General features: G+C 45.4%; 1 protein-coding gene across 1 annotated transcript in view; it reads left to right on the top strand.

The window, feature by feature from the left end:
* LOC308184724 (transitional endoplasmic reticulum ATPase-like) overlaps positions 1 to 25,274 on the top strand; it is a 33,676-nt gene extending 8,402 nt beyond the window's left edge. The window contains exons 4-17 of the mRNA XM_080572098.1: positions 365 to 507; positions 2,146 to 2,276; positions 15,570 to 15,701; positions 16,065 to 16,167; positions 16,940 to 17,073; positions 17,292 to 17,427; positions 18,957 to 19,069; positions 19,718 to 19,882; positions 19,992 to 20,114; positions 21,115 to 21,327; positions 22,540 to 22,848; positions 23,766 to 23,921; positions 24,270 to 24,424; positions 24,838 to 25,274. Coding sequence (XP_080428224.1) covers positions 365 to 507; positions 2,146 to 2,276; positions 15,570 to 15,701; positions 16,065 to 16,167; positions 16,940 to 17,073; positions 17,292 to 17,427; positions 18,957 to 19,069; positions 19,718 to 19,882; positions 19,992 to 20,114; positions 21,115 to 21,327; positions 22,540 to 22,848; positions 23,766 to 23,921; positions 24,270 to 24,424; positions 24,838 to 24,943 — 2,119 coding nt within the window. The 3' untranslated portion in view covers positions 24,944 to 25,274. The remainder of the gene's footprint in view (positions 1 to 364; positions 508 to 2,145; positions 2,277 to 15,569; positions 15,702 to 16,064; positions 16,168 to 16,939; positions 17,074 to 17,291; positions 17,428 to 18,956; positions 19,070 to 19,717; positions 19,883 to 19,991; positions 20,115 to 21,114; positions 21,328 to 22,539; positions 22,849 to 23,765; positions 23,922 to 24,269; positions 24,425 to 24,837) is intronic.
* Positions 25,275 to 26,755: the final 1,481 nt, after the last annotated feature.

The following is a 26,755-nucleotide window of genomic DNA, read 5'->3' as shown; positions in this document are numbered from 1 at the left end:
CAAAAATTAGCTTCTGACTCACTAGGTTTTCTGGCTGCACTAGTAATTTCTGAATTTGCTGGGGATGGTGAGGGGCATCCTGGAAGAAGAGCAGAGGTAAGAGGAAAGTCTGAAACTCCCCGGCAGCCTGGATAGGGCTGAGAGGAGTGAAGGAAGGCATGTGTTGTGAAGACTAGCTCTCCCCTGGGCATGGTATTTACCTTGTCAGCATCGAAATGTTCTTAGGCAGGTGGGAAGTCTGAGCACGGATTTGGAGAGTCCTTTCTGGTGGTTGTACTGGCCTGGGAGGAGACATCACTGCTGTTTCCAGACTCAGGTATAAGTCGAGGATGATGTGGCTAACTGGAGTTTTCTTCTGTTGCAGCATCCAGCCCTGCCCAGATGTGAAATATGGCAAACGTATCCATGTGCTGCCAATTGATGACACAGTAGAAGGGATCACGGGGAATCTGTTTGAGGTCTATCTCAAGCCATACTTCCTGGAAGCATACAGACCCATCAGAAAAGGTAATAGCGCATGTTATTGAAGTCCTGATGCTGCTGATTGTGGTCTAGTCCTAAGACTGAGTAAAGAGAATTTCTGGGGACTTGCACAGATTGCTACAAAGCATCAGACTGGCATCTGCAGAGTGAGATCTTGCTGGTGCTGATTCAATTTTCCCTAATCTTCAGAAGAAAGGGTAATATCTGCTACTGGCTTGCACAGCAGCATGAACATTCTGCTTTATTTTTTTTTCCTGCTACCTTGGATGGGAGTGTGTTAGAAAAGTCTCAGGTAGAACTTAGTTTAACAAGATTTTCTCCTAACTTGCTACCACTTGACAGGATTGGGTGTTTGCCTGTGTGTTCATCAATTGGTTGGATAGAGCAGCTGGCACCCTGACTAAATTCACTTCTTCAGAGTAATTCAATTAATAACTGGGAGAGTGCTTAGAAAACAAAATGCACTTTTGGAGCTGAGCTAGTAGCACTTCTGCTGGAACAAATAGCTCCTAATACAGTATGAACACAAGTTGAATGAAGTTTTCCAACTTCTGTAGCCCAGTTTAGCCAGGAGTCATAGTTAATATATATATTATTCTGCTTCTGGAGACGAGCAGTTACTATAACTAATAGCAACTTATTATAACCACTTCCAAATGAGTTTTTATTATGTTAGGGCTTTTTGCATCTTCCCTGGTTGCTTCTAGTGCTAGAATTCTTCCCCTTCTTGAGAAAGTAGACAGAAGTAGAACATTCAAGGCTGCACTTCGCATGTCTATGTGCAGACTGGAACAGCCACTCTGAAAGTCACTTCTTTGGAGCAGTAGTAGCAAAACCAATATGCAGATGGTGTCTAGAGAGAATTTCCCTAGTGAAACAGTCAGCTGTTGCTGTGCTTTAGCGTAAGGCACTATGAGTCAAAATGGGACAGTTTGGGAGTTGGTTGAAGAAACCTGCTTTTGGGATCGAGTCTTGTGTTGCTCTGCAAATTTCTTGAAAGCTTTTTGTATCTCAGGGTGGTTTGACATTTCAGTCTGGCTTTGGCTTCTCCTGCCTTATGACTTTTCACTTGTGGTTGCACTATTTACTGTCTCTGGGCTTTACACTGGAGGCAGGCACCTCTTTTGTAAAGCGATAGCTAGTTTCTAAAGGAGACAGGAAAAACTTGAGCATCTTACCCCTGGACCCTATTCTTAGCCTGTTTGAAAAGACTGTGGTTGCTTGACCTCAGTTTGTGACTAGGTAGCTGATCAAACACATTGTAAACCAGTTTGAACTTTTTTTTTCCTAAACTACATTTGAATTATTTTTAAGAATTTTTTTTTTAATAAAAAATCGTTCTAGAACAGTTGAATTGGAACTGAATGGAAAATAAATGTGATTCATTGCCTTTGTTTGGTATTTAGGTAGAGTATTCTTTTCTCTTGTTTGCTGTTTGTTTCTGGATGAAATTTGAAAAGTTTAACTGCTGCAGATCTAAACAGTGCTCTGGTAGTCACGGTACACGCAGCTCTTGAGTCTAAAATGTAGAGCAGTGTTAAAAATGCCAGTGGCATATGCATGTGTAACCTACTTCCTTATCCTCTATGGCTGCTAGTAGTACAAGGGTTGACATTTTGCAGACATCACCTCAGCAGGCTACTGAAATGTGGGATTTTACAGGTGACATCTTCTTGGTGCGTGGAGGAATGCGTGCGGTGGAATTCAAAGTGGTGGAGACAGATCCAAGTCCCTACTGCATAGTGGCTCCGGACACAGTGATCCATTGTGAAGGAGAGCCCATCAAACGAGAGGTGAGCTGAATCCTGCCATGTAGTTCTTGTCCTGAATCCACTCTGTCCACTGAAATATGTTTCTGTGACAGTCCTGGAGAGCAGCAGAGTTGCAGTTCCTGGTTTGGCATTTTGTGTAGTGAATGTTATGGTTAGGAACTCTGGTTTCAGGAGATGAGCTGCTGCTGAAGGTAATGGAAGAAATGTGCTTCTAGTATTCTTCCTCAGACACTGAGATAACACTAATGCTTAGGTTTGCTGAGAAAATGGTACAATGTGATAGCAGCTAGTTCTGCATCTGCTTCCAGATACCTCATGCTGGACTTAGATGTATCTTTTCATTCTGAAATTCTGTTGATCCATAGCAGGGAGGACTTAATGTGTCGCTAAATTTCATGCCATGTGAAGAGAAAGTGATTAATGCTTTTTGAATGAGAAACTTGAAATCTTTAAACAGCTTTATTCATTTAATTAAATCCCTTACAGTATCTAGCCTTGAGTATCCCAAGTTTAAGGCAGCTTGAGTTACTTGTCTGTCAGGAGTTGGCCACCTTACTTTTGTAGAGTAGGAAATCTCAGGGATATGAGGTAAGGTGGCTGTATGCCTCATAGTTAGCTGCCTTGTGGAAAATTCACCTCTATTTGATGGTTGTGAGGCACCAAATGAATCCTGTTTGGGCTCTTCAGGTCACAGCAGAGTGTTTGCTGCCAAGGCCAACAAAATGATGAATAGCTGGAGGCCAAAATAAATGAAGAGGGGCTGGGAGAGTGGCCTTATGCTAGAGAAGGGAAGGTGAAGGGGCAGGCTTTCTGGCAACTGCCTGATGGAAAGGTGTAGATGAATGGGTTCTTCTGAGGGTTGTGCCTAGGAACAGGACTAGAGACAATTGCAGAAGCTGGGTCAAGGGAAATTCCCAGTAGATGTTAAGAAATAGGTTTCTGCAAAGCCTAGAGCAGGGCCCAGAGTGAGCAGGAATCTCCAGCTCTGGAGACCACCTTCAGTGCTTGATAGGGCCAGGCTCTGAGCAACCTGCTTCATGTAGTAGTCCTGGCTCTGTGGGGCTCTGGCTTGATCCCCTCTGAGATTCCAGGCTATGCTATTTTATGATTTTATTGTGGCCTTACATTACAGATAACTAAGGCCAGCAGAGATTTGCACAGCCATAAGCAGAATGATTGCTGTAGGGCTGTACTGGAAGAATTAGCCACAGCTGGTCTTATCTGCACATCTGAATTTCAACATTCTCAGTTAGTTTGAGTTAGTCCCAAAAAGAAAGCACTGCATCTGAGAACTGTATGGTAACTAGGGTATTTCAAGTGCTTAGAAATGTCATTTGCAGTTTAAGGAATAAGTGTATTTTATACTGGGCTTCATTGTCTGTTTTTATCGGTTAGCCACATCAGAAGATCACACAGCTTGTTTTTGTGCTTGAGTCTGTAGGGAGTCTGCTAGCAGAGGCTGTCATTCAAGAGGTTGGGTTTCAGTGAGAGGTCTAGGTATATGCAGGTGTGGTGGTTTTACTCAGGTGGGCAGCCAAGCTCCACCATGGCCGCTCTCTCACTCCCCCTCCTCAAAGGGAAAGGGGGAGAAAATACGATGCAAAGGGCTCAAGGGTTGAGATAAGGACAGGGAGATCGCTCAACAATTATCGTGACAGGCAAAACAGACTCAGAGTAGGGAGACAGTAAGATTTATTGCCTATTACTAACAAGCTAGAGAAGTGAGGAACAAAGGAAAGAAACCAAAAACGCCTTCCCCCCATCCACCCTCTTCCACCTCCTCCCCCTGGGCGGCGCAGGAGAATGGGGATTGCAGTCAGTCTATAGCACTTAGTCTCTGCTGCTCCTTCTCAGTCACTCTCTGCCCCTGCTCCAACGTGGGGTCCCTCCCATGGGATGCCGTCCTTCCCGAACTGATCCTGCAGGGGCTGCCCACAGGCAGCAGCTCTTCAAGAACTGCTCCAGATATGGGTCCATACCACGGGGTCCATCCCTCAGGTGCAATCTGCTCCAACCTGGGTCCCCCATAGTGTGAGAAACACTCCGTAACCAATAACTTAGGCTCAGGCAAGGATCTCAGTGAAGTAGCGATTTTATTCACAATTGCAATGGTGGGCGTCCCACAAGCAGGAGCGCACCTACTGGTTCCATAACACAGTTTATATACTTTTTTCAATGACCAGGACCCTCCCCCGTTTCCCCACTGAGTGGGTAATCCAGGTTCACAATCTACCCAGTGCTTCACAGACTCTTTGAGGTGGTAATGTTTCTTACACAGTGATTTCTGCCTAGTTGTTCTAAGGAGTCCGGTTGTCTGCATTTTACAAGGTTGTCTGTTAAGCTTTCTTATCACTGCAAGCATATCTCAATACCACATTCCTTCCCTCTAAACAATGTAACTCTGCAAAAACAACATTTTTATTCCCACAATGGGCAGCAGCTCCTGCCAGGTCACCTGCTCCTGCGTGGGCTCCTCTCCACGGGCTACAGGTCCAGCCCAGAATCTGTTCTGGCAGGGGTCTTCCACAGGCCGCAGCCTCCGTCGGTGCAGGTTCACCTGCTCCACCGTGGTCTCCTCCACGGGCTGCAGCATGGAACCCTGCTCCACCGTGTGAGAAACACTCCGTAGCCAATAACTTAGGCTCAGGCGAGGATCTCAGTGAAGTAGTAATTTATTCGCGATTGCAATGGCGGGCGCCCCACAAGCAGGAGAGCGCACCCACTAGTTCCAAAACACAGTTTATATACTTTTTGATGACAGGACCCTCCCCTGTTTCCCCATTGACTGGGTAATCCAGGTTCACAATCTATCTGATGCTTCACAGACAATGCCTGGCCTTCAGTTGCTGGCCTGTTAAATTTCAAGCTTCTTTTGACTTTTTTACTGTTTGAAGTGGTAATGTTTCTCCCCTTATCTGGCTTGACTTAACATAATGATTTTCACCTGATTGCTCTAAGGAGTCTGGTTGTCTGCATTTTAGGAGGTCACCTGCTGAGCTTTCTTATCACTGTAAGCATATTTCAATACCACATTCCTTCCTTCTATACAATGTAACACTGCAAAACCAACATTTCCATTCCCACAATTCCCCCCTTTTCTCTTTTTATAATTTGTTGATTTTTGCAAAATTTTGCTCTAAGGTGTAATTTGGTAGATGTCTTCCTCTTCTTCACTTTCTTTGCTTTCCATTTCTTCTAATATCATCATCTTATCTGAGTAGGGTGGTGGATCCATGGTCATTTGTTTCGAAAGTGCAGTTTCAATTAACCGTTGGACAAGTCCCCTTACACAGGGGATAATGCAGCAACCAATGGCTGTCAAAACTCCTGCTACTACAATCAAGGATGTAAATATGGACACTACCATTCCTTTCCATTTACCAAACCAAGATTCCAACCATCCTGTGATGGAAGTGTCTGTTCCTGAGTTTTCTGCCAATTCATTGGCAAGGGTGGTAAGCCCTAGCAATGCTCTAGTTACTGTGCCATCCGGGGCAGTATTGTTAGGGATAAAAGTACAACAACGGTTGCCCAGCATCACGCACACACCACCTTTCTCCGCAAGAATCATATCTAATGCTATTCTGTTTTCCCAAGCCATTTTGCTGGTGGCATCTAGTTGTTCAGCGATTCCTCTTATCGCATCTCTTGTATAGTTTATGAATCTCTGCTGATTATAATAGATATAATTAATCCAATCCACATTTTTATTAATTGTTACCCACCAGAACAGTGACTCAAACCCTGCAGCGATTTGATTCCTGGCTTTATGTTCATCAGGAACTCCTCTAGGCACCCCAATAGAATCTATGTATACTCTATCATCAAATGATATTCCTAAGCCTCTTTTACTTCTTCTGGGTATTTGTGATGTTTCGCTTTCAAATGCCAGGGTGAAGGGTATAGCTAATTGAACAAGTGCACAAGTGCCTCCCCAGTTAGATGGTAGGGTGGACCGCAAGATCTTCCCTCCACAGTACCACCAGAGATCTGCCCTGGGGATCCCAAGTCTTGAATAGTTTCCCATCAAGTCCTCAGTAGCATTCAAGGTCCTCGTGCACAAGGCAAATTCTCCCAGATGCCGGATAGCCCTCACACCCTGCCGTGAGAGGCAAGCTGTATGGTTACCTATAGCTGTGGAGAATACAGGGGGAGCCCTGACATTGCTATCATGCAAGGAAGGGAATAGTAAAGAGAGAGACTTACAGGCCTCATTTCCCCAGGCAGTCTTTTCTTGGTACAATGCAATCATACATCGCATCCCTCGGGAGTCCTCGGTCCACCCCAATGGGAAGGGCACTATCTGGGCTATCGGTCGTCCCGAGGCACAAGCATAGCAATTGCTATGGTTGAGACTCTGGACAGTATATTTAACCCATTCTATCCAGGCATTCACATCCCCATACCCTGTTTCAATCTCAAATGTCTGCCTAAGATCTTTTATTTCTTTAACTGTGACAACTGCTGTGTTTTGAAGAGGTTCTCCTGTTTTCTCTCCTGTTTTCCCTTTGAGTTTCTCTCTTTCTCTGATGGCAAGAGAGTATCGTTCCCTTACAGCTATTCTCAATCTGGCTGTTGGGTCTCGCCCGGTTACATCTGCTCCAAGACCAAAAGTACGGTTTGTAAGGTAATCAGCCTGACTAATTGTTATAGTTATTGGATTACATTGTAGATGCTGACAATTGGGCTGAACAGTTCCTTTAAATATGTTAATTTGTTTCTTTAACCTCATAAAATAAAGACTTGAGGCGGGTGTATGTGACCACCCTTTATGATTGGTCGTCCACCATACATCAGTCCATGCTGGGCAAGGGGGTCCTTCAAACATACTGCTAGTCTTAGGTTCAGGACAGAGATATTTGTGCTCTTTGCTCAATTGTCGTTGAGCATTTAAATCTCCACAAGTTAACACTTCACAAGCATCAAACGTGATGGATTGTGGTTCATAACTCTCTGTCACATTTACCCATATTTTGACTGGATACCCTGTCTTTGCTATCATCTGGTCAAATCTTTTCCAAGTTTCCAATTGACCAAGGCCTTCTCTGAGGCCTACAATTATCAAAAACAAAATTAATAATTGATTTTTCCCCATCATTATCTTTAAACCTTAGGTTTCCAAATAATTATCAATACAAAGAATAAGATGTACACTGCTACTATAACGAACCCCTCTTGGGAGCACTTCAATTTGCTATAGATTTGTCCTTACAAGTCACATTCATTAGTTACCTGTGAAAATAAAAGGTTAGTTTACAATTGTAAGCCTTTATCCCGTTCAGTTTATTACAAAGTTTTTTTCTTTTTGATTTTAACTTTCAGCAAGTCTTCTGTAGGAACAACTTCCCAGGTGCTAGGGTCGATGGATGCCTTCACTCGAGTATAGTGAGTCCAACCTTTTTCTGCAGTTCTCACGGCTGTTTCAGTGGTTAGTAGTACTTGAAATGGTCCTTCCCATTCAGGCTGGAGTTTTGATTCTCTCCAGGTGCGTATCAGGACCCAGTCTCCTGCATGGAATGAATGTACTGGGAATTCCAAAGGTGGAGTTTGAGCCAACAGTCCACGAACCCTGAGAGATGCTAGGGAAGAAGATAATCCAAGTATATAATTTTTGAGAAAAATATCTTTAGTTTCAAAAATAGGTATTTCACCATTTCTCCCCAGGTACGGTAGTCCGAACAACATCTCATATGGTGAAACTCCTACATCTTTTCTAGAAGCAGTTCGAATTCTAAGGAGTGCTAAAGGTAAACATTTTGTCCAGGGAAGCTTAGTCTCTAAAACCAGTTTTGACAGATGCTTCTTTAATGTCTGATTCATTCGCTCCACTTTCCCTGACGAGGGAGGATGCCATGGAGTATGAAACTCCCATTTTATTCCCAAGGTTCTCATTAATCCTTTTAAAATAGATGAAGTAAAATGACTTCCTTGATCAGAGTCTATATTTTCAATAACCCCATATCTAGGGATTATTTGTTCCAGGATTACCTTTATCACCACACTAGCTGTTGCTGATGCTGAAGGAAAAGCTTCTACCCATCCTGACAAATGGTCAATTAATACCAGCAAGTACTTAAATCTACCTACTTTAGGTAATTCAGTAAAATCTACTTGGATGCTCTGGAAAGGTCGAAGCCCTGGCTCCCGTCCACCCAGAGGTTGTTTCCGTAGAGCCTTGTTATTCACTCGTTGGCATGTTATGCAGCTATTACACACCTGTTTAGCTACAGTATACATGCCTACACATATATTTTCTTAATACTGCATCACACATTGCCTGTACTCCCCAATGACTTCCTTGATGTAGAACAGCTAAAATTTCCCTCATTATTTGTTTATTTACCATTTCTCTCCCATCAGGAAGAATCCACCGTCCTTCAGACTCCTTCGCTCCTAATTCCCTAAAGATTTCTATCTCCTTTTCACTGAATATTTGCTTTTCAGGCGGGGGTTTTATTTCAGGTACAAGAAGCAGCTTTGCTTCCACTTCCAATTGCAAAGCTGATTCTTTAGCCTTTTCATCTGCAATTCTGTTTCCCCATTCAACTAGTGAGTTTCCTTTTTGATGTCCTTTCACATGCACCACAGCAATCTCTTCTGGTAGTAACAGATTTTCCAAAATCTGTCTAATTAATTCTTCATGGACCAATTCCTTTCCCTTGCTGTTTACTAAGCCCCTTTCTTCCCAAATTTTTCCAAATGTATGTACCACCCCATATGCATACCGTGAGTCAGTATATATAGTTCCCTGTTTCCCTTTTAATAGCTTTAATGCTTGACTTAATGCATATAATTCACAAGTCTGGGCTGACCAATTACTAGGCAGTTTTCCCATTTCTTCGACGTTCCCATCTGTTCCTTCAATGATGGCATAACCATTACATCTCCTTCCTTGCACCACCCTAGAAGATCCATCTATAAACAATATTTCCCCTTCCTCTAAGGGCAGCTCTTGTAAATCTAATCTTATCTTTGTCTGGTAATTTATTAGATCTAAGCAGTTATGTTCCATATCTATTGGATCTTCAATTCCCTTTGACAAGAAGGAGGCAGGATTCAAAATAGGTTCTGTAGTTATAGTTAAATCATCCTTTTCAATTAGTATAGCTTCATATTTTAGTATTCTGGAGTCTGTCAGCCACCTTCCTGCTTTCTGAGTGAGAATAGTCTTCACTTGGTGAGGGGTAACAACAATCAATTGTCCTCCAAAGGTCAATTTCCTGCTCTCTTCTACTAATAAGGCAGTTGCTGCTACTGCCTGAATGCATTCTGGCCATCCCCGGGACACGGGGTCTAATAATTTAGACAAATATGCTACAGGTTTCTTCTTATCTCCCCATTCTTGGGTTAACACACCCAAAGCAGCACCCTCACTTACGGTTATAAAAAGATAAAATGATTTCTTTAAGGCAGGAAGAGCTAAGACTGGTGCTGTAATAAGATCTTTTTTTAGTTTTTCCATTAATTCTTTTTCCTCTTCAGTCCAGTTCAGTATATTGGGTTCTTCCTCCAATAATTTGAGATATAATTTCTTTGTCTTCTGTGCATATGACTCTATCCACAGTCTGCAATATCCAATTAAACCCAAAAATTTTCTCAACTCCTTTTTTGTTTTAGGGAGAGGAAGTTGCACAATTCCCTGAATCCTTTCAGGGGTTATCCTCCTTTTGCCCTCAGAGACTAAATGTCCCAAATACCTAACCTCTTTTTCTACATACTGTAATTTATCTTTAGATACCCTTAGCCCATGTTCTCCTAAAAAATTCAGGAGTTTGTTTGTGGCTTCTCTTACCTCTGATTTTTCTACCCCAGATATCAATAAATCATCTACATACTGTAACAACGTCACCCCTTCGGGAATCTGAAATATTTCTAAAATCTTTTCCAATTCTTGCCCAAATAAATTGGGAGATTCAGTGAATCCCTGAGGCAAAACAGTCCATCTATATTGCTGTTTACGGCCTGTTTCTGGGTCTTCCCATTCAAATGCAAAAATATCCCGACTTTCAGGATCCAGTGGGCATGCCCAAAAGGCATCCTTTAAATCTATAACACTGAACCATTTGTGCTCATAAGGGATTTTACCCATCAGGGTATAAGGGTTAGGAACCACAGGGTGGCGCTTTCGTGTTATCTCATTAACTTTTCTCAGGTCTTGTACTAATCGGTACGAACCATCTGGCTTTCGAATTGGTAAAATTGGAGTGTTATATGGTGACATACAAGGCTCCAAAAGACCATCTTTAACTAGAGTTTGCACTATAGGTTTCAGGCCCATTTTTCCTTCACAAGAGATAGGATACTGTCGTTGTCTAACTATCTCCCTCCCTTCTTGAACAGTTATCTTTAAGGGAGTTATATTAAGCCCTCCTCGATTTCCTTCCCTTACCCATACCATGGGATTTATTTCTTTCTCATCATTTTCTGTTAATAATTTCATTGAGACTGTTATTCCTTTTTCGCAGGTCTTCAATTGTAATCCTAATTTGACTATTAAATCTCTCCCCAATAAATTGGTCCCCGCTTCAGGTACATATAACAATTGCCCAGTGACAATTTTAGTTCCCCAATATAATTCAGTAGTTTCAAAAAGTGGCACTACCATACCAAATCCTTCTACCCCTGTTACTCGTAGAGTATCATTAGTTAAATTGAGTCCTGATATTTTATAAGCTAAAGAGGATCTGGCTGCTCCTGTATCTACTAGAAATACAACCTCTTTTTTATTAGGTCCCACTTCTAAATTTATCAAGGGCTCTTGGTGGGACCACTGTTCAAAGAACCCCTGACCCCCCTATTCAGAGTTTATGACGGCAAACAATCTTTCTTCCCTTTTCCATTCAGGACATTCTCGTTTAATATGTCCTGTTTGCCCACATTTATAACATCCTTCCTGTACCTGCCGTGGCTGAGAAGGAGGTGGCCACTTTGATTTCACATTCCTGTTCCCTTTTTCTTCTTGATTCCATCCCAATCCTTGTCTTTCCTGAAACTTCTTTTCCCGTCGGTCCCCCATTCTCTGCCCCACCACTTGATTCACTGTGGAGATCATCATTTTCGTCTTTTGTTTCTGCTTTTCATCTTCCCTCCTGACATACACTTTCTGCGCTTCCCTCAAAAGTTTTTCTAACGGCTCTTCGTTCCACCCCTCCAGTTTCTGAAGTTTCCTTTGTATGTCCGGCCACGCTTTCATCACAAAATTAATCTTCAAAAGCCCCTGCGCTACAGGGTCGTCAGGATTCATTCCTGAATACTTTCGCATCCTGTCCCTGAGCCTTTCCAAGAAATCACTTGGAGTTTCATCTTTACCCTGCTGAACCTCAAATGCTTTAATAAAATTCTGAGACTTAGGTACTGCTTCTCTAATTCCTCTAATTACCATTTCTCTCAAGTCTCTCATGTTAACCCTATCCTGCACATTATTGTTGTTCCAATTAGGGTCCACATTTGGAAATTTTTGCTCTGCTGGAACTACTCCATCTCCTGGAGGATGATCCTTTTCCCATTCCCGCATTGCTGCTCTTCTAATCATTCCTCGTTCTTCCCCTGAGAATAGCAGATTCAGAATTGCCATCATTTCTCCCCAGCAATATAGATTGGGTCCCAAAAACTGATCTAACTGTTCTGCTAATCCAATGGGGTCCTCAATCAGAGATTTCATTTCCTTTTTAAAATTTCGCACTTCTCCGCTAGAAAGGGGAGCATTCACATACCCTACCTGTCCAGGTCCCAGCGGCACTTCACGGAGAGGATACATAGCAGCTTCAGTAGTGTTAGTATTATTAGTACCAGGGAGTGGAAAATTCTCAAGGTCTTTTTTACATTGTTCCAATTCTTTTACCAATTTGGGGTACCTCCTGTTCCCAGAGCTAATGTTATCTATAGTTCCTGTCTCTTCTTTCGGAGGAACTGCTACAGCAGCCGCTGCTGCTGCAGCAACTTGGGGGTTATAAGGAGGAGGTAAGTTATCCAGAAGGTCCCATTTATCACTTGTCTCTTCCTTTTTCTTTCCCTCTTTATTCTGATTTTTGCTCAAATTCAAATTTATTCCTTGTATCCAACAAGCTGCATACTCCGATTCTTCTTCCGAAAATGGAAATTTGTTATTAACATAAAAATTTAAGGCCTGACATACCCAATCTTTGTCAGACCCGTATTTTGGCCAAAATACTGCAGTTCCTTTAATTGGTTCTTTCGTCCAGACTGATACACAATATTTAACCATTTTCTTCCTATCTTTTTCCTTAGTTTTGGGGTTATTCTTCCAATTTCTCAACATCCTTCCTAAAGGACAGTCGGGAGGCACTCCCCCAGGGATATCTCCCTGTCCCCTGGAACTCATATTTCCCATTTTTCCTATCCTGGAAAATGGGGGTGTACTGCCAAGCACTTCCCCGTGCAAGGGCTACCGCACACCTATAAGTTACCAGATTCCCTAGTGTACTTCCGAGCACTACCCCGTGCAAGGATTACCGCACACCAAATTTCCCTGGTGTACTGCCAAGCACTACCCCGTGCAAGGCTTACCGCACACCAAAATTCCCTGGTGTACTCCGAGCACTACCCCGTGCAAGGATTACCGCACACCAAATTTCCCTGGTGTACTCCAAGCACTACCCCGTGCAAGGATTACCGCACACCAAATTTCCCTGGTGTACTGCCAAGCACTACCCCGTGCAAGGCTTACCACACACCAAAATTCCCTGGTGTACTCCGAGCACTACCCCGTGAAGGATTACCGCACACCAAATTTCCCTGGTGTACTCCAAGCACTACCCCGTGCAAGGATTACCGCACACCAAATTTCCCTGGTGTACTGCCAAGCACTACCCCGTGCAAGGCTTACCGCACACCAAATTTCCCTGGTGTACTCCAAGCACTACCCCGTGCAAGGATTACCGCACACCAAATTTCCCTGGTGTACTGCCAAGCACTACCCCGTGCAAGGCTTACCGCACACCAAATTTCCCTGGTGTACTCCAAGCACTACCCCGTGCAAGGATTACCGCACACCAAATTTCCCTGGTGTACTCCAAGCACTACCCCGTGCAAGGATTACCGCACACCAAATTTCCCTGGTGTACTGCCAAGCACTACCCCGTGCAAGGCTTACCGCACACCAAATTTCCCTGGTGTACTCCAAGCACTACCCCGTGCAAGGATTACCGCACACCAAATTTCCCTGGTGTACTCCAAGCACTACCCCGTGCAAGGATTACCGCACACCAAATTTCCCTGGTGTACTCCAAGCACTACCCCGTGCAAGGATTACCGCACACCAAATTTCCCTGGTGTACTGCCAAGCACTACCCCGTGCAAGGCTTACCGCACACCAAATTTCCCTGGTGTACTCCAAGCACTACCCCGTGCAAGGATTACCGCACACCAAATTTCCCTGGTGTACTCCAAGCACTACCCCGTGCAAGGATTACCGCACACCAAATTTCCCTGGTGTACTGCCAAGCACTACCCCGTGCAAGGCTTACCGCACACCAAATTTCCCTGGTGTACTCCAAGCACTACCCCGTGCAAGGATTACCGCACACCAAATTTCCCTGGTGTACTGCCAAGCACTACCCTGTGCAAGGCTTACCGCACACCAAATTTCCCTGGTGTACTCCAAGCACTACCCCGTGCAAGGATTACCGCACACCAAATTTCCCTGGTGTACTCCAAGCACTACCCCGTGCAAGGATTACCGCACACCAAATTTCCCGAGACTCTTCCTTTCTCTCCCTTATCTCACGCTTCGTCCGTCTCCGGCCGCGCCCCTCGCGGAGCTACGGAACCGCGGATCAGGACTCCACACTCGCTTCGTACAAAAGTACGTCTCAATCACACATCACACAGAGTCTCACCCGACCCCCAAGGCAATACTTAAGATTTCTTACCTTGGTCTGTGCACAGAGTTACCGGATCAATTCTTAAAACCCTGAGTGCCTACCTTCTTCCTTTTCCCCAATACTTCACGGATCCTGCCCCTTTAATCAGTCTCGGGCCCTCTGTCAGCTCTCCGCAGAACCGCCACCGCCGATGCACAGGACCGCTGAAATCAGCGGGGCATGCCTTCCTGCTGCTGCGGCGGTGGGGCTCCCCGGTAGGTGACTGGATCCCGGACGAGCCCCCAAATTGTGAGAAACACTCCGTAGCCAATAACTTAGGCTCAGGCGAGGATCTCAGTGAAGTAGTAATTTATTCGCGATTGCAATGGCGGGCGCCCCACAAGCAGGAGAGCGCACCCACTAGTTCCAAAACACAGTTTATATACTTTTTGATGACAGGACCCTCCCCTGTTTCCCCATTGACTGGGTAATCCAGGTTCACAATCTATCTGATGCTTCACAGACAATGCCTGGCCTTCAGTTGCTGGCCTGTTAAATTTCAAGCTTCTTTTGACTTTTTTACTGTTTGAAGTGGTAATGTTTCTCCCCTTATCTGGCTTGACTTAACATAATGATTTTCACCTGATTGCTCTAAGGAGTCTGGTTGTCTGCATTTTAGGAGGTCACCTGCTGAGCTTTCTTATCACTGTAAGCATATTTCAATACCACATTCCTTCCTTCTATACAATGTAACACTGCAAAAACAACATTTCCATTCCCACAACCGTGGTACTCCGTGGGCTGCAGGGGGACAGCCTGCTTCACCATGGTCCTCACCACAGGCCGCAGGGGACTTCTGCTCCGGTGCCTGGAGCACCTCTCCCCCTCCTTCTTCACTGACCTTGGTGCCTGCAGGGCTGTTCCTCACTCCTCTCACTCTCCCAGCTGCTGTGTAGCAGCATTTTTTTTCCCTGACTTAAATATGCTCTCACAGAGGCGCAAACAACATCGCTTATTGGCCTGGCTCTGGCCAGCAGTGGGGCCCTTACCTAACATGGGGCAGCTTCTGGATTCTTCTCATAGAAGCCACCCCTATGGCCCCCTGCTACCAAAACCTTGCCATGTAAACCTACTACAGCAGGTAATTTCCATTGTATATCTGGGAAGTCAGAGCTAAGAAACAGTTGTTGAAGACACCAGGAAGACTTGAAAGTGAGAATCTCAAAACAGCAAAGAAACAACAATAAGCAATAGCCCGATTCCTGGTTCTGTAAACTGGGAGGGATTGTTGAAAAGCTAGGACTGGCATTAGCAGTGTGTGGTGGCACATTACAGAGAAGCTCACCAAGTGTGAAATAGGGTAAGAAAAGAGGCAGCTAAAGGTGGCTCACTGACTAATACTGCATTCTGTTAGAGTAAACTGAACACACCAGAATAATGATAGAAAGTAATTGTCTTCACTCAAATGTCTAATAAACTTCCTTCCTGGTAGGATGAAGAAGAGTCACTGAATGAAGTGGGCTATGATGACATTGGTGGGTGCCGGAAGCAGCTGGCTCAGATCAAAGAGATGGTGGAACTTCCCCTCCGACACCCTGCACTCTTCAAGGCCATAGGGGTGAAGGTAAGCACTTGCCTTTGCTGTTGACTTTGATGTAGGAGGTTTATGACTTATTGGAGGGGAATAAGTAACTTTTTTTTTTAATGCTGGTATTAGGAGACCATTTCCTTATGTTTTAGGCACAGATTAAAATGCTGGCACTTGTAAAGCAGAGTGATGCTTTGAATCATCACTGTCAGTTACTGGCAAGGTTTTTGTTTGTGTGTCACGTAAAGTAGTCAGGGTGTTGATGGTTGGATGGCAGTTGTTGCATGAGCCAGCATCGCAGTTTCAGACTGGCTTTATCCAATGCTTGGAATTCACTGTGAAGCTACTCAGGCATTCAGATACTAGCTTACCACCTAAATCCCTTGCCTCTGTCCTCAGCCTCCACGTGGCATCCTGCTGTATGGTCCTCCTGGCACTGGTAAAACGCTGATTGCCCGAGCGGTGGCCAACGAAACTGGGGCCTTCTTCTTCCTGATCAATGGTAAGCTTGGTGTCTGCTTTGGACCCAGAACTGTGTGGTCATTCTTCCACATAATGGTAGTGAATGGTTTAGATAAGGCCACCTTATAGCCACCTTTGTGTCCTTGACATCCTTTCTTACCTCTTTCAAGTGCCCCACTGAGGACACTTAGAGGCCACTTGTGTGGAAGCATCTGTCGTAGTGGCACTGTCCTTAAACTTGATTGTTTTGTAGCAGTGGTTGAAAGACAGTTTTGTGATGCAGGAATTTGGAGTCTGTCTAGCTGAGCGTTTATGTTGGTAGGGGCAGAGCTAGGAGGGAAGCAGTAAGATTATTCTATGTATATGGGCATAGAACACTCGTTTCTGTTGCTGCCAGCATGTTTTATTCAGAAAAGAATCTGGTCTGCACTGCAGTTCTTTTTCCTTCAAGTACAGCACAAGACCTGTTTTGTTTCACATACTGGCATACAGGACTGGCATTAGCAGTGTGTGGTGGCACATTACAGAGAAGCTCACCAAGTGTGAAATAGGGTAAGAAAAGAGGCAGCTAAAGGTAGCTCACTGACTAGTGCTGCATTCTGTTAAACTGAACACACCAGAATAATGATAGAAAGTAATTCTGCATTCTGTTCTTGCCTGTTCAGCTGCAAATTTAGTGAACTTGGTTGATAGTGTTTGCTTTGGCTTGAAATATAGATACTCCCATCTAAATGTTGTACTTAAAGAAATCACCTGCATGCCTTGGGGCTAGCTGTGTCTCTTCGGGGTGCCACAGTGCTGCTGTTTTTCAGGTCCTGAGATCATGAGCAAGCTGGCTGGTGAGTCTGAGAGCAACCTGAGGAAAGCATTTGAAGAAGCCGAAAAGAATGCTCCTGCCATCATCTTCATTGATGAACTGGATGCCATTGCTCCTAAGAGGGAGAAGGTAAAGATAGCCTGTAGGAAGTAAAGAAGTGTCTGTACACCCTTTTTGGTGGCAGCTGGCATGAATCTGAGTATAGGGTAAAGCAGCAGTTAATGCTTGAACTCAGGCATGAGAAGAATCATAGATAGTTCACAATGTTTGTTAGCAGCTTGTGTCTCTAATGTCCAGCTCCTGTGCTGTAGAGCTTTTAGTCTAATAATTGTTTTGTCTCTCTGTAGACGCATGGAGAGGTGGAACGTCGCATAGTGTCTCAGCTGCTGACTCTTATGGATGGACTGAAACAGAGAGCACATGTGATTGTTATGGCAGCTACCAACAGACCTAACAGCATTGACCCAGCACTCAGGAGATTTGGTAACCAGGATTGTCATCTGTTTTCTGCACCACTGTGGTGGTTTTACCCTGCTGTGCAGCTGAGCTCCTCCACAACCGCTCGCTCACCCCTCCTCAAAGGAAAAGGGAGAGAAAATATGATGGAAAGGGCTCAAGGGTTGAGATAAGGACAGGGAGATCACTCACCAATTATCATTATGGGCAAAACAGGCTCAGCATAGGGAGATTAATGTAATTTATTGCCTATCACTAGCAGACTAGCACTGTGGGAAACTAGAAGCAAATTAAAAACACCGTCCCCCCCCATATCCACCCTATTCTGTGTCCTCCCCTGAACATGTTTTTTCCCTTTTTTAAATATGCTCTCCCAGAGGCACAAATAACATCACTTATTGAACTTGGCTCGGTTCTGGCCAGCAGTGGGTCCCTTTCTGAGGATCTGGAGCTGGCTCCTCTCTGCCATGGGGCAGCTGCTGGGCTCTGCTCACAGAGGCCACCTCTGTAGCCCCCCTGCTACCAAGCCCATGCCATGTAAACCCGATACAATCAGATGCTTTGTTACAGACTATGCTTTGGGGGCCTTGTAAAGATTGAGCAGAAATTAATATTAAATGTCTTCTGTGTATTTCATAGACTATTGATTTGTGTCTAGCTGCTGCTTTGTAATTAATTTCTAGGCTTCTAGTCTTTGAAATAATTTTCTGTCTTACTAGGTTAGAACTTGTAGAAATAACAAAATACTTTGAAATCACGTGGTAGTCTCTGTTAGGTGAGGCTATCTCAGGACACACTGAAGGAGTAAATGGCTGCTTGAGGGGATGTGTGCGCCTGAGGTTGTAGAAGAATTGTCTGACTTCCCTTTTATTAATGAGGAGTCTGGTAGTTTCCAAGCTCCATGTTTTCAAAACTCTACAGCGTGAATGAATGTCTGGTGTATGAGCAGTTGGTAAAGTGTGTAGCAGCAAACCTGTCAAGCTTGCAGGAGAAAAGGGCATCTTTAGTGTGTAGAGGCATGACTAGAGGCAAATGATAGGTGTTTGTACCTTAGTTAATATCGCAGTAATATATAGGTTTCCTGCCTCCCCAGATAATGGGGCAGTTTTTTTCTTTCACCACCTGGGTTTTGCTATGATGATTACTGTAGGAAGTTCTAAAAAACTAAATCTGTCTCTCAGAATTCACATACTCTTATGCTGAGGACACAAAGGTGGAAGTAAACAAAAATGCCTCATGGTATGTTGGTTAGGGGAAGTATCCCTTCCTACAGATGAAGCTTGGAAAACATTGCTAAACCTGTAGTACTCTGCTTTTTGTAGTCTTGAAGTCTAGTTAATACAGTAGTTTCACTTTTCCTAAATGGCTAAGGCCTTTCTTCCTTTCTGACTCTGCAACTATGCTGATACATGCTGTAGAGAAACCCGAAACTCTGGCATTTTCTGAAATTATGTCCGTGTGGCTTGTCATTATGTCATTCAGTCAGAGGAAGACAGCAACTGCAGCTTCTTTGGTTTGCAGAATCAGCAGCTCAACATATGTTTTGTACTTCCCAGGTCGTTTTGACAGAGAGGTAGATATCGGTATCCCAGATGCAACTGGGCGCCTGGAGATCCTGCAGATCCACACAAAAAATATGAAACTGGCTGATGATGTGGATCTGGAACAGGTGAGCAGAATGCTGTTGGGAAAGCTTCTCTCTGCAGGCTAACATTAGCTGATGCTGTGTTTTGTAGTGGCAGAGTTGTTATGGCTTTGATCATATAAATGTAGTTGCTCATTTAGGACACTGTGAAAGTGGGTGAACGTGTGATCTGGGCTTCCTTCCAACTAGTGTACCAGTGACCAAAAATCCTTGCTCACTAGCTAAAAGTGGCGTGGCTAAGAGAAACAATTGTGTATCAGTCCAGTCTGCACATGCCTTGCCACTGTCCTCCTGGGTTTGTTTGCTGTGGTATTCTACTAGTAAACCTAAAACAGCTCTCAGGGAGGTGAGTGAGTGGTGTGGTGACATGGGATACTGTATGTAAACTCAGTTGGTTCCTGTTATTTCTGTCCTGAATGAAGAACTCCAGTCTTGGGGTTATCTTTCTGTGTTGTGCCATCTGAATTTCAGTTGCAACTTTGATCTCAAGTGGGAGGTGGAACAGCAGTGTCTCTGCCTGTTAAATATGTGGTGGCACTTGTCTCTTGAACCCACAGTGGAACACTGATGTTTCTGTCCTCCAAAGTTTCATTGCACCTCCGAGTGAGTCACCAGAGCATGCAGAGTGCTTGCTTGTGTTCCTGTGAGTCATAGTCAGTGCTTTGCTTTCAGGTGGCAAACGAGACCCATGGACATGTTGGTGCTGACTTGGCTGCTCTTTGCTCAGAAGCTGCTCTTCAGGCTATCAGAAAGAAGATGGATCTCATAGACCTAGAAGATGAAACCATCGATGCTGAAGTGATGAACTCACTGGCTGTGACCATGGATGACTTCAGGGTAATGCAAGAGTGCCCCTCTTTCTTTTAGGTGCAATGTCTAATTGTTTATCTGAAGCATGTGAGCATGACATGATAGCATTATTTAATGACGTTTCTTCTAACGATAGTGGGCTCTGAGCCAGAGCAACCCTTCTGCTCTTCGGGAGACTGTGGTGGAGGTGCCACAAGTTACCTGGGAAGATATTGGTGGTCTAGAAGATGTAAAGAGAGAACTCCAGGAGCTTGTACAGGTAAGCATTTCCAGCTGATTTTTTGCCTAGTCAGCTTAAGTAATAGTTATGGTGGTAAAATCCAGAACCTCTTCATATTCCTGTTTGGACTGTGAACAGGGTAAATGCAGTTTTTATGATAACTGCTTGTAATGGACTGAAAATACCACGGTGTTCCATCTTAGTGAACTTAGGGAGAGGAAGGTGCTGGGAAGCAGCATCAGACTTTCCTTAGTTGAGTGTATGATGACATCTTTCATGTGTCTTGTGCTTAATGCAGAAGTTCTGCCTCTCATAAGTGGAAGTCAGCAAAGCAATGGGACCATTGCTGAGAATCCTGTTACATGGTGGCTTTATCTGCCAGAAGGTGAACAAAGATTCTCATGCAGTGAGCTTCCAAAGGGCTTTTTATTGGTGTTACCATCAGGACAGGTGAAAAATGATTGTGAAGCCTTCTGTGAAGGGAGACAAAAAGTCATGAATGTCTGTGGAAACTTCTGGTGTCTGCATCAGGATGGTTTCTTTCTGATACATCCCTGCTCTCAGTCGTCACTATAGAGGCAATGTGTCTGTGAGTTAATAATAAATAAATAGAAGTCTAATTTTCTGGTGTTAAACCATCACCTAGCTCTGACCTTGCTGCTGAGGATAAGTGCTCATATCAGGCACCTTGTGTGTCTCTGGAGGGCAGAGCTGACTAGGTTGGATAATGAGCTGTTCCCTTTTGCTTCTGCAGGGCAGAACGAAGCTGGGGTTAAGTGTGCTGGAAAACTACCCAAGCTACTACCCAAAACTACCCAAGCTGGTGCTTAGTTCTTAGGCTAAGATAAATAGGCTTTTTAGGGCAGCTTTACAATTGAGCTGTGGTGCTTTTCAAACCAGTCCCCAGCTAAAAACTCTAGTGGCCCTGAGCAGGCAGAAACTTGTGTTTAACTCACTAGAAATCTAAGATACTGTTTGTGTTAGGGGCAAGGCACAGGCTTGCTCATCACAAGAATTTTTTGTTGTTGTTCTCCTGTAGTATCCTGTGGAGCACCCGGACAAGTTCCTCAAATTTGGCATGACTCCGTCAAAGGGGGTTCTGTTCTATGGGCCACCTGGTTGTGGTAAGACACTTCTGGCCAAAGCCATTGCCAATGAATGCCAGGCAAATTTCATTTCCATCAAGGGCCCAGAATTGCTCACCATGTGGTTTGGAGAGTCTGAAGCCAACGTGCGTGAGATCTTTGACAAGGTAAGTGTTTCTTCTGCTCCCTGTGCTACGTTTGTGCTGAGATGCCCCCAGAACATCGTCTCCACTGTGTCTGTTACTGGCCCAGTTCTTATTTGTGTATTTTTTGTGTTTTCTTCACTTGCACTGTCAGCAGGGGCTGCTTTCCTGATGTTAGGGAATTAATCCTGTTTGGGAACATAGCTATTTACATGTTCTTTCTCCCACTACAGTTTGCATCTTTTGTTAAAGAACGATAAATGTGCTAGTGCCTTAGCCATGAGGCTGGCATTAGAGTGACATAAATATCCTCAACATACCTTGAAAACTTACTTTGACAGCTCATTAGTTATTACCTTCTATAGATTTTCAAAACATCCTACAGGGTCTTGTCCTGCATGGCATAGAAAGGAGTTCACCTCCTGCTGCCCAGTTCCCTGTAGATAGTGTCGCCTCCTGTCCCACGTAGGGATTACCATGGGAATCCTCACTGTTGTAGTCAGGGAAGCTGCTGAAAGAGCAAAGCAGGAAGGAGAATGAGAGAGGAAAATGTAGGTTGGGAAGGAACCTCAGAGGCCATCTGCTCCAACTGTTTGTCCAGAGCAGGAAGGGAAGATAACTTGGAAATCTGGTTTGTGTATGTCTCGTGTGTATTAGTTGATTTGTACATTAGCAACCAAGGATGGAGAATCCCAGACCTCTGTGGGCCTGTGTGCTAATGTTTGAACTCTCTGATTGTAAAGAATTTTTTCCTTATTTCTAACTGGAATTTTCTTTGCAGCAGTTTGCACCCATTTTCACTGCGCACCTCAAAGAAGGATCTGACTCCTTTTGCCTGTAATTACCCATTAGGTAGCTGAAGACAGGGACTGGATTTGCCCCTTCTATTTGATACATTGTGACTATGGATACCCCAGTGCCTAAATAACCAACTGACATCTCCAGATCTTGCTGGGAGAGTTTGGTCCTGGCAGATTGGTTGTAGCTTTCCCTCTTTGCATTAGAGTTACCATACTTCTGCTTGGTCTACGATGCTCTCAGCTTTGGGGAAATTCACCTTGTTACTCAGAATTTAATTGAGGGTTTCTAGAGTAGCTCCTCCAAGCTCTCGAGGCAGTAGTGCTCTGGTACTCCTCTGAGCTGCTGTAATTTTAGGGTATGCTTAGCGTGAAATCAGTGTGCTCCTCGCCTGGTGTTATTTAACAGGGACTAATTGTTTCTCTTTGCGTTTCGCAGGCCCGCCAAGCAGCCCCTTGTGTGCTCTTCTTTGATGAGCTGGACTCCATCGCAAAGGCTCGAGGTGGCAATATCGGAGATGGCGGCGGTGCTGCAGACCGTGTCATCAACCAGATCCTGACAGAGATGGACGGCATGTCCACCAAGAAGAATGTCTTCATCATCGGTGCCACCAACAGGCCGGACATCATTGACCCAGCCATCTTGCGCCCTGGCCGCCTGGATCAACTCATCTACATCCCCCTGCCTGACGAGAAGTCCCGGGTTGCTATTCTTAAGGCCAACCTGAGGAAATCACCAGTTGCTAAGGTAGGATCTGTGCCATGACTGTACCTGAGTTGGTTTTGCAGTGCGCTGCACATGCTCCTCACGAGCTGGGGGACAGAGAGGAGGGCTGGGGACTGCTCCATGCACTGCAGAGCTGGGAAACCTTCCATCCCTGAAGAGTGGAAATAGATGGAAGAGAGATAGGGGGAGGCTCGAGTTCTAAAATGAGGTACCAATGCAGCTAGATATCAGTGTGTCAGCACAGCAGGTCTTTGTCATATAGTAGAGTTCTGCCTACAGTGCAGGAACGCCTGTTATGGAAAGATGGAGGAGATTCTTGTACTCTGAAAGAAAAATAAATGTAGAAAATGGGGATGGGAAATGGAAATTGAAGAGGAACAATTGCAGTTAATTGTTGCTGAGCTCTTTCATAGGCAAGAGTTCTATGCCTTGCCTAGGAAGCAGGCAATAATGAAACTCATAGGGTTAATCAGAGAAAAACAGATGTCAAGCGAGTGTGCAAACTTTTTTAGGCCATTCTTACTTTTTAAAGTACTGCTGTGAAGGAAAGCTTTAAAGAAGCTTGTAGTATTACTCTGTCAGTTGACAGGAAGGAGGAGAGGAGGTTGTTTGTCCTCCCCATCTCCATTTCCAGTCATTTCATTTGACTCCTAATGCTGAGACCTGAGGAAATCGCATCTGAAAGTCAGCCTGTTTCTTCTTGAAGGTGAACAGTGCAGAGGCATTTGTAGCTGTGTAGCAGGTTCTCGCTGTGAGTGGGGGGAGTGTGGCCTGCCTTTGTGTGTGGTTAACTTTTACCAGAAACAAGAGCCTTAACAGCCTGCCGTTCTAAAATTGGCCAAAATTAAGGCAGCACCTTGGTACCATGGGATCTAAAAGCACTTCTTTGTCACCTGAGAATGCAAGGTGTAAAGGACAGGCCTCTTGTTTTTCCCTAGGATGTTGACCTGGATTTCCTAGCTAAGATGACCAATGGCTTTTCGGGGGCTGACCTGACAGAAATTTGCCAGCGTGCCTGCAAACTGGCCATCCGCGAGTCCATCGAGAGTGAGATCAGGCGAGAGCGTGAGCGACAGACCAACCCTTCTGCCATGGTGAGTGGGGCACTCAGCTTTCCCTGCTCATGAGAGAGGCAGCCCGTCTCTGCCCGTGGGTGAGGGATGATGCGTTCCTCTCTGTAATCCTCAGATGAGAATGAGTAGGCTCGGCACAGAGCGCTGAGCTGGAGCACTTTTTCTTCTTGTGGGAGGGAGGGTGAGGGCCTTCTGTTGTACCTCATCATTGGCATTGCTCAGAAGGCCCCTGCTGCAGCTGTGACTCAGTCTGCTGCAGCATCCCTCTCTAGCCCCTGCCTTGGTGGGTATTGTTGTTTCCTGACCCAGAGGGGGGCTGTGGGTGGGTGTGCTGCCCACAGCTCACCTGGGCCCTCTGTCCCACTGCAGGAGGTGGAGGAGGATGACCCGGTTCCTGAGATACGCAGGGATCACTTTGAGGAGGCCATGCGCTTTGCTCGCCGCTCTGTCAGTGACAATGACATCAGGAAATACGAGATGTTTGCACAGACTCTACAGCAGAGCCGTGGCTTTGGCAGCTTCAGGTAACCGTGAGGGAGGTAGGGAAGGCAGTGTGGCTCAGCTAGCCCTAGGAGCAGAGCACTGAGGGCAGCTTTGCTGTTCTCTGGGTAACAATTCCCTCTTCCACCACGTTTTCTGGTTCCCCCCAGTGTGTACAGCAGCCAGCTGAGCACATGGTGGTACAGGCTGTGCTGCAGGTCAGTTGTAGCTGCTCTGTTAGTGCTCCTGAAGCCCATCAGCCCTTTTTCCTTTAATGCAAGCAACATCTGGCAGCAGTGTAAGCCTTTGCATCACCTGCCTTAAGGCTTCAGCACATTTCTCCCCTCTTTCCTACTTGGCACCCGGGAGTTGGTGTGGAGGGGAGGGGATTGTGCTGAGCTGTGAGGAAGCTTCTGAAGAGCATCTCTTCTCTCCCCTTCTGCACTGCTGCCTGCAGGTTCCCGTCAGGAAACCAGGGAGGCACTGGTCCAAGCCAAGGCACAGGAGGTGGCAGCGGGGGCAATGTGTACAGTGAAGACAATGATGATGATCTCTACGGTTAACTCGCTGTCCTCATTGGACCAAACTCCAAATCAGGCCACGTTGTACAGGGAAAATCGAATGTTCAGCGGACTCTCAGCTTCTTCATTCCTCAGTCAGAACAGTGTAGCTGCGCATCAGACTTTGTACAGGGAATGTTTTCTGCAAATGCAAATACAGACCGATGTTCAGTTGGGAGGCAGACTGAATTAACAAGGAGGGGAACCGACTTAATTTCGAGAAATTTCTGTTCTAGTTTATGTGGCAGAATCAGCAGCTTTAGCAAAGGGTACAACACTAGCCTGTATTTAAAAAAAATAAAAATAATAAAAAAAAAAATCCCACAAAACTCTAGCCAGGCCCCTGGCAATTCCTTTTTGTGGTACTGCCACAGCATCAGCAGCACTGTGTCTGCCATGTCTTGCTTGCTGTGTGAGCACTCCTCAGCTGCCCCTCGTCTGTTTTGTGCATTTCCCTGGAGCGTGTGAGGTTGCTCTTTGTCCGTATGTTTCTTAGCTCATCTTCACAGAAGAAACTGGTTGGGCAATCTCTCTCCTGTGTCATAACTTGGCAGTAAGCATCAAGAGAGCCCTGCTGCCAGCAGCAGGTATCTGGCGTTGCTTCTCTGATGCTGGCCGTGAGCCATTGGGTCTCCTGCTGCTTTGACTTCTGTGCAGCAAAGGACTCCTCCAGAAATCCCCCTTTCATCCGCTGTGCCTGAAGGCAGGCATGAGAGGGTTCCTGGGCTGTCTCTGGAGCCTGGTGCAGTGTGACCTGAGTGTGGTTTGGGAACAGGAGCTTCCTCTGATGCTGTAGCAACAGTGTTCATCAGGTTTTGCAGAGAGATTCCCCCTTCTGCAGAAACTATTTGTGTGTCCCTGTGGGCTTCTGATGAAAGGTTTGGTTCTTTGCTGTCAACTTGGCCTTTATTGTGCCTTATACTCGGTAGTCAGGTTTTGATCATACTCTTGTGCTTTTCCTTCAGTTTCTTCTATAGCTTCCTGGCCTGCTCCTAGATTTATTTTCCCTTCTCTGAACTGAAAAATGTGCTACTGCTGTACTTAGTGTTTCATGAGAGAGAAGCCCTGGGTCTGGCAGCTGGCACCTGCCCTATCCTGGTGTGTGTGCTCATTCACCCATAGCTGGAGCCAGGGCTGCACCTGCTGAAGCAGGTAAATGGCCTGAAGAGCAGAAGGTGCGTGGCCAGCTACAGTGCAGGGCTGCAGCAGGAAGAGCAGCTGTGAGTCTGTACCCATGAGCCTAGACCTGTGCTGCATGGTGTTTGGGCTCATCCCTGAACTCCATGAAAAGACAAAGCTTCCTGTTCAGCATGGTTACTTTTCACTTCCACTTTGCTCTGCGTGGGGTCTGGCTTTAAAACAGGGAAAAGGGGAGGCTCTGGGTGCCTGCATGTCTCCAAGCTTCAGGGTGACATGCAAGGACCAGCTTTGAGTATGGTGAACACAGCTTCAGCTCAGTGCCTTGGTGCTCACCTTTTGACCCCAAAGGCTGGGAGCTGAGTGCTCTTGCCCTGAGCAGTCACAGCAACTGCCACTGGCTGAATTCGATTCTCCTTTTCCTGCCTGATGTGAACGTGCAGCTTTGGCCACCAGCAGGTAGGTGGGGCACCCTTTGCCATCTGTCTGGATCATCCAGCTTGGGGCTGGATTTAGTGGTGCTGGGGAAGTACAGCTGGGTGAGGGAAGACATGTTTAAACAAAGGAGCAATGCTGATGGCCACATGCGGCACAGCCCCGAACCAGAGGACAACGGGCCTTGGCACAGAGCACAGATGCGTGCTGTCGGCTTCTAGAGCATTGCAGGAACTGAGAACT

This window comes from Anser brachyrhynchus, assembly GCF_964034855.1.
Source record: "Anser brachyrhynchus genome assembly, chromosome: W".
NCBI classification, from domain to species: Eukaryota; Metazoa; Chordata; class Aves; order Anseriformes; family Anatidae; genus Anser; species Anser brachyrhynchus.
This window is presented reverse-complemented; position numbering and strand designations above follow the sequence as displayed.